The sequence below is a fragment of the Amborella trichopoda genome, chromosome 4 (genome assembly GCF_054954075.1).
Source record: "Amborella trichopoda isolate Santa Cruz 75 chromosome 4, AtrichopodaSantaCruz75HAP2 v2.0, whole genome shotgun sequence".
Classification (NCBI taxonomy): Eukaryota; Viridiplantae; Streptophyta; class Magnoliopsida; order Amborellales; family Amborellaceae; genus Amborella; species Amborella trichopoda.
In genome coordinates, this window is record NC_142339.1 from 57,546,191 (window position 1) to 57,554,143 (window position 7,953).

Here is a 7,953-nt window from a genome sequence, read left to right on the forward strand (position 1 = left end):
ATACAAAAAAACCATTTATCTTTTGTAGATGGAGATCGGATGGCTCATCCAAACCATCCAATTTAACATCTAATGAGTGAGAATGATTATGACCTCCATGTATAAAAGATAATTAATCTCTTTATACAATCTTTTTATAAATACTATACACACAACCAAGTTCACAAAATGAGTAAAGATTAGGAAAACTCTTTGGTGCATCAAGGCCTGCACCTGGTATTGTGTGGACCCTTGGATCTACACCGACAAAAACTTGAACGGCCTGGATCGCACACACATTTCAAATGTGAGAACCATAAGAACATCACCTTATAGTTTCCTATAAAGCATCTGTTACAGCCCAAGAGCCATATGAACAGGGAAATGCTTCCATGGACATTTTCTCACTGCACAGTAAGAACCAAGAACCAACAAGATCACCATCTAAACTTCTATACATCTCATATTTTTCATACTTCACAATTCAGACTCCTTAGCTATTCACAGTAATACAACTACACTGAACTAAACCCACCAGGCCCGCCACTCCTATCATCCGTCTTGCTCAACTACACTAAACTAAACCCACATCCACCTATCACCAATCTCTCTCTCTCTCTCTTTATACACTAAACTAAACTAAACGCACATCTATCTATCACCCATCTCTCTCTCTCTCTCTCTACACTAAACTAAACTAAACGCACATCTATCTATCACCCATCTCTCTCTCTCTCTCTACTTATTTGCCCCATGAACTGCCAAATCAGCTGCTGCCTTTGCTGCCTTGCTCAAAGCACCCGATACCCATAGAGCCCCAGCTGAGAAGTAGCTACTGTTAAGAATCGCAGTCGTAGCAGCAGCAGCAGTCTTTCCAGTTACCTCGATCACTGACTTCGTGGTATCACTCACTCTATATCTCTCATCAACTGATCGTATAGCACCAACACCTGTCTCAATTTTGTCAGTTAAACCAATTCTTCGGCTAAGTTCGGCAGCCTTAGCCATAGCACTAGCAGTCACGTGGTGGGACTCATCAAAGGCTTTAGCTTTAATCAGAGCGTCTTTGCCCAAAACGTAGCCTTTGGAGACCATGGCTTTCACTACATCTTGAGCTATCGTCAAGGCTTCCCCGGGTGTGGAGACCAAGTGGCTCTCGTGTGATGCCTGTTTGGGCAGTAGAGAAGTGGCTAATGAGAGAGAGTCCTTGAGGGGCTCTTAGTTGAAATCGGACTATTATATAAAAGGTCTGCTCGCAGACATGTCCTGGATTGGTTTATGCAGTGTCCTCTCTCTCTCTCCATAGCAGGCCACCGAAGCGTTTCCTAGAAATTGGGTAGCCATATACAGAGAGAGAGAGAATAACATCGCATCCATGGTGGTTCCCCCACATGGAACCAGAGCACATAACCAGCAAGGGAGCTCAAGCTTCCATGGTGACTCACACCAAAATATGGAAATGTAAACATCAGAACACAAACACAGAGAGAGAGAGAGAGAGATGCGTACCATATAAGCCGAATCATTGTCAACCATCCAAGGCTGATCCCACAGATCGAACGCATCATCATAGTGGCCCCAACGAGCTATGCACACAGGCTGATCAACTATTGTAGCTCCCTGACATTGCAGAATCCAAATGACTTTGCCATGTGATCTAATTTAAATCCTCTCTTAAACATAAATTGAAGTTTAACTACACAAGGAAAAATCCAAAAACCCATTCAACATTCAGAAAAGGGACAGACAACTGAGGACAAGAATGCCACCCATAATGCAATGAAGGAGCTGCTGAGGTAATAAACCGCCCAAAGTTTCAACAAATTTATCTTTTTCTTTTATTCTTTTTACAGCTTGTTATATGGCGGGGAAGCGGGTTACATATATTCAAGGAAAACATTGTTTTTGGATATTGAGTATATTAAAAAGAATGCAGCTGCTTGGTACTACATGATCATACAAGGTTTGGCCGTTTCAGTCATTTGAAGAGAATCATAGGCCATTTTATTTCAAGTACTCCACAAAGGAAAAAGTGTTTAGTGCGTCACAAGACACAAGTCCACATATGCGTCCCCTGATGCATCAAACATCCACATCTCAAAGAAGGATGTTTTGATGATGGTGGTCCCTCCAAAACCTAAAATGGAAAGCATTAAAAATCTTATTTTTTATTTTTTAAAATTACTTTCTTCGTTTATATCCATGTTCACCATGGTGGAGATTCTCAACTCGTAAAATTTAGATCTAAAATCAATCTCTAAGAAGGATTCTGGAGGGAGGCCTCATGTAAATAGATGAGTTGGCAGACTCTTGAAACATTATCCTTTCATAACAGTGGTTGCTAAATTCAGATAATTGAAGAGAATTATGGGCTAAAATTATTATTCTCATAAGAAAAAATCATAGGGCATTTTTTCATAGAAATGCATGGGAGAGTGAATGAGTTATTTGGAAGAAAATATTCATGGAGGATGTAGTTTTATTGCCAGTAGTATTCCTGTCATCCATTTTCCTCCATTCAATATGTAGAACGTTTATAAGCCTCCTAATAACAGAGACTCCAAAGGTACTTGCTTTAAAGGACTTAATTTATCTATTCTGGGGTGGTGAACTTTTCATGTGAAGCTAAAATCAAATTCAAATAATTCTAAGCACAAAATCACTGAATCTTCCAATAAAACTTACATTAAGCAAGACCGCAGTGTTCAACGCATAGGGTTCTTTAAATGTCACATAAGCAGTGCATGCATAATCCCCGCACCTGTGTTTGTCATACCAATAAACACCAATGTAAGAACCACTGTTCCCTCAAATATTGGTATGAGTTTCTTTTGACTCCGCACCACAAATTAAAGTCAAATCAAAATTACTTTTTCCCCTATTTTCCATTTTAGTCAAAATGCCAAGCGGATTTCCAAAACAGTGTATGGCTGAAATCAGAACAAGGAAAGATTCCAAGTTTTAAAAACCTCTTAACAGTGATTCTACCTACACAATTTTGTCCAAAATATTTCAATACACACAGACACTGAGAGAGAGAGAGAGAGAGGCTTTTTTCCCTATTTTCCATTTTAGTCAAAACGCCAACTGGATTTCCCCTAAGCCAAACAGCATATGGCCGAAACCAGAATAAGGAAAGATTTCTAAGTTTTGAAAACCTCTAACAGTGATTCTACCTACACAATTTTGTCCAAAATATTTCCATACAGAGAGAGAGAGAGAGAGAGAGATTTGGGTATAGATAAGAAGATATTGGTCTTTCTTTCCAAAAAAATTGGTCATATTTCACATGGTATTTCCACTTAGTCTTCGCTAATTAAGGTGTTTCCCACTGAATCTCCACTAACTCTAAACAGAACCAAAACTCGGATGGCAGACACCAAGATAAGGGAAAACTGGACCACCCATCAACCGTCGCACCTCAAATTTTGGACACGAACACAAAAATATCCACAAAGAAACCAAGTTCTTTCTTATACATTACCGATCAAGTCAAGACTCCAAATGGGTTTTCACTGGATTCCAACAAATTTTGGATGGAAGTTCTCAAAGAAATAGGGAGAAGGTTTAAATTCAGTAGAAAGTTTTCTTAAAAAAAGAAAAATCGTGGGGCAAAAGAGGCATAAACACAGAAACAATTCCATGTATTTCTCTCTTCTTATTGACTTATCGTCCTTTAATATTATCTCTTGTTAATAAAAATTGAATTTTTATTGGTAATTATTAAATGAAAATTGTTTGCCAAACTATACTAAAAAAAAAAACAGAGTTCCTTTTTTTTATATAGTTATAGTACAAAATAAGAACAAGGGAAAGCAATTCCAATGAGAATTAATGATACCTTGTAATCTCCACATGTTCAACTGTCCCAGAAAATGCAAAGAAATCTTCAACATTCTTCTCAGATGCATTAGGGGAGAGATTAGTGACTTCCACAGTATAACCAGGCAGACTCATAGTTAAAAGTGCCTCTGGTTGAGCTACAAGTTCTTGCTGTATTAAAAGGGGATGCTCCTTGCCTGAAAAAATATTAAAAAGAAACCATAACCCTAATTCATGTCCGAACATACAAAATAACAACTGACCAAAATACCTTCAAGGGATCAGTAAAGAGTATTATCATGGAGTCATATTATCGGAATACTTCAGGATATTTTTAATGACAACTGTACTCTTTTCCTTTTTTACAAGAGCACATGATTCTATTTGTTCCAAGTACTGACAGCACATAGATAAATCAAAGATGAATAAGAGAACCAAGATACTCTAAACCAAAGCATTCTCAAGAAGGAATAAAATTTGTTAGAATCATTTATGCAGCAAAGTTCTTAATGAAAGACAAGGCGTCTTGGCGAACAAATCATAAAATAGAATGGGGTCTAAAGATAGGACAAAAGCGTCAAAAGAAAATAGAGAAAGGGTAAGAAATATTTGTTTTTAAGACAAATTTCAAGCTTGGAACCCTTCAACTGCCTCCTGTAAATCAGCCAATCAGGTAGCCCCGAGGAACAAAGTGTCAACATAAAGATCCAAACTTTGCAAGGGATCCATGCATAGTCACAAAGAAGTCAAGTTGGCAAACACAAAAGGAAATTTGCCCCGTGAATATTTCAGGCAGATAATGCACAAGTCAACTTCACTCCAGGAAAGTTTGGCCCACCAAAATTTCTACATATAGATTAAGCAGATATCAAAATCTACACATCTTGACAAGAACTTTAAAAATTATTATTTCATATTTTTGTAATTTCATATGATTTGAAATTTTGGATTAGGGGAGACCTTCAATAACCGAACCTTTGACTTCCCTAATACAAACTACATTGCAAATCACATTTGAAACCATTACGCCAAAGGCCATGGGACATCCTGACTGAAGTTCAAAAGAGATAGAAATTAGATGCATTGATCCATTTTAACCAAATTTACCAAACGGATGCAGTTTAAGAACTAACTATTTTATATAAAAAAATTCAATGTGAAGCCTATAAATGGGCATCAATCTCCTGGCTACCGATTAAAAGTAAAGCACGTCAACACATGAGTGCACAAACTTATATGACATTTGCAACATATTGAGTAAGATTTATTTGACTTTCTAAATCCTTTATCCCACCAAGTGCAAATCATTTGTGGAAAAGTAGAGGTTGATTTATTATATTTCACTGGGGCAAAAAATTTGTCCAACCGCAATCAAAGCACCCCACTCAAAGGGACATCTTCATATTCACCTCACTATTTTAACAATCTCTACACTTTCCCTCAAGTGCAAGTCATGACTAACTATTGGTAGTACCTGTTATTGGCTAATCTGAAGTTAGGATCTGCAAAATAAAATAATATGCGTTTTAATTAGGCTGCTAAAACTCTACTAAAGCTAATATGATCACAATATATTCTTGTGAGCCCAACCAAAACACCCCTCCCAATGGAATATCATCATATTTGACCTGAAAACTACCAGCCTCAGTGCAAAAGTGTGCCTATATAGATAGTAAGAGTACTTAATCCAACATTTTAAAACTTATTTAACTACACCTAATATATGTATTTTGCTTTCCTTTTCCGAGAAATTAGTCCAAAAACATTATTTTAAATGAAGTCGATACACATTACATAAATTTATATAAAATAAATTCATCAAATTTTAGAAGATGGGCATAATATCATTAGTTCCTTACCATTTCTATTTATAAATGAACTGCATCCATAATTTTTTTTTCTCATTGGAGTAGCCCATTTACAAGAACAGGAATGTTAGAATCTGTATATTCTAAAAAATGTGCCCATATAGAGAAACATGTACTCAGTAACTGTCCAGTTAGCATTTACATAATCTAAAAAATCTAGTTTTCGATTTTAACTTGATTGATAACATTTAATTTTCAAGGAATCCATTGTTCATTCCAGTAAGTTAGCGAATAGAATTTCCAAATATCCTATCATTTTCATGTTCATTCTTTCACTCCTTTGTCTACTGTAACAAAACAAACTTCATTAGGTCAATTTCCACATTTCGATTGAAACATACCTAATTTTCCACAAATAATTTTACCACAAATCAACAATCCATTTGTATTTTATGAAAAGTATATCTCATGAGTTTTTCAATTAAAATAAATTTCATATTCTCTTAGAATTAGTTGTTTAAAAGAATGACCAGATATATGATTATGAAACTTAAATCACAAATCAATTTCCCATTAGTTGAACAAATATTCAGCATTCTTCTTTTACTACACCAAAAATAAGTCGACATTAATCAACTATTTAAAAAAGGTGATAAAAAATAAGGCAAAAAAGCAACACCAGTGTAACGTTTTAAACTCACGATTATTCTCCTGCGGCTCTAGCTAGACATGAATCTGTCATCAGTGTGAGAAACAAGAAAATTCGCATTTTACTTGTTGTATATAGGTAAACAGAAGCAGATTCACACACAGAGAGAAAGAGATAGCATAAACTTGGTTCAAATGGCTTGAATCAACATTCGCAATCAAGCGAGAACCAAGTTGAAACTCTGGTTAATATGGGATATATTAGAAAAACCAGCATGCCCTACCACTACAATTCCATCTGCCTACAAGGGGAAATACCCAAGTGTTCCCCAAACATATTATTCTGCTGATTTTTTTCAAGAAACACAAGAAATGGAATTATCCCATAGTATTTTTAAAAAATTAACTGAATACAGGCCTTTTGAATTGATTTCTTTCAAGAATAACATGAAATGTGGCCATCCCATGAGTTTGAGCACATTTAACCGAACATGGGGCATGTAAATTGAATTGAGAAGGTTACAATGGTAAAATAACAGATAGGAATTAAGAATAACAGATAATTAATAACCATAGACAATGAAAAGAGAGAGAATTGATAATCAAAACGTACCTTTGAAATGACAAATACTGCTGTGAAGTGACAAATACTGGAACGAGCTGTTAGAGAGATACCTTGGGAAGCAAGAAATAGTTGCAAGGAGATGTTGAAGAGAGAGAGAAAGCGGGATCAGAGAGAGAGAGATCACTGTGCAAAGGCTAGAGGGAAGGAAAGTTAATCGCGATGGGAAAGCGAGTAAAGAACCAGTGGCTCGATGAATCGATGTTAGTGTAAAGGGAAAGTATATAATCAAACCATTTACCTTTGGCCGTGCTCACAATTAATCCTTATTCTTGGATGTGAAATTAGGAGGGTAAATTTATTTCATGCCCGGTTTCTATACGTCCAACCCCAAATGCGGTCTTTTAAACAACTTTTTTTTTTAGGTGGATTTTAAGACTTAATTTTTAAGGACATGTAATCTTGAGCATGAAAATATAAATAAATTTTAAAAATTAAAAATAATAATTCTAATAAAACAACATTTAGACAGATAGTTTCTATTGTTTCTAGATGGAACACCTACTTGCAATCCATCTTGATGCGTTAGACTTTCTGGATCGCATATATAGAAATGTGATCCAGCCTGCATGAAACAATTTTTCTCATTTCATTGGCCAAGTTCAAAGTTTAAAAGAATTTGAATTCTTTTTCAACTTTCTAAAAACACAAACAACGTGATTTCATGTTTTCATGTTTTATAAATAATTGTGATTTCATTATACCAAAAAGAAATGATGTCTTTATAACAATCCCCAGTCTAAAATACCCTCAAATTTCTTGCAAATCAAATTCTTAGGAGCAATAGTATGCAAAGAGACCCTTTACTGCTCGTTGGGAAATTGATCGGTGAAACCGTAGTTATCGTAACCATATTGAAATGTCATCCGACTGTTGACCAGTTTGGTCTTAGATAAAAATTAGATTTAATTAAAAATTAATATTTAACCGATTTTAGCTGGTTAGACTTTAAGCAGTTTGACTGTCTAAATAAACAAATTTTTAAAGTGGCAGTTTGTATAGAGCCTAAGCTTTAAACTATCAAATTAGAGCCCACCTTCAAGTGGTGTCAAAAAATATGGTTTGAAAGATAGA

General features: G+C 35.5%; 1 protein-coding gene across 4 annotated transcripts; it reads right to left on the reverse strand.

Moving 5' to 3' along the window:
• Positions 1-285: 285 nt before the first annotated feature.
• On the reverse strand, positions 286-7,071 carry LOC18422431 (RNA-binding (RRM/RBD/RNP motifs) family protein). Of its 4 annotated transcripts, none has more exons than XM_011623683.3 (6): positions 6,871-7,071; positions 5,276-5,303; positions 3,821-3,998; positions 2,665-2,740; positions 1,489-1,599; positions 286-1,146 (listed from the first exon to the last, which is right to left on the reverse strand). In XM_011623683.3, exons 3-6 carry the CDS (start codon positions 3,934-3,936, stop codon positions 718-720), a joined length of 732 nt encoding a protein of 243 aa, XP_011621985.1. In that variant the 5' UTR covers positions 3,937-3,998; positions 5,276-5,303; positions 6,871-7,071; the 3' UTR covers positions 286-717. The 4 variants fall into 4 exon arrangements, with proteins under 4 accessions (XP_011621985.1, XP_088722115.1, XP_011621979.1 ...); XM_088865989.1 differs by lacking the exon at positions 6,871-7,071 and adding an exon at positions 6,311-6,654; XM_011623677.3 differs by lacking the exon at positions 5,276-5,303.
• Between the last annotated feature and the right edge of the window lie 882 nt (positions 7,072-7,953).

Coding starts and splice junctions, on each gene's coding strand:
- LOC18422431 (XM_011623677.3), bottom strand. CDS start 3,936: ATGAGTCTGCCTGGTTATACTGTGGAAGTCACTAATCTCTCCCCTAAT. Junction 2,741..3,820: donor GAACATGTGGAGATTACAAG/GTATCATTAATT, acceptor TGACAAACACAG/GTGCGGGGATTATGCATGCA. Junction 1,600..2,664: donor ACACTGCGGTCTTGCTTAAT/GTAAGTTTTATT, acceptor CTGCAATGTCAG/GGAGCTACAATAGTTGATCA.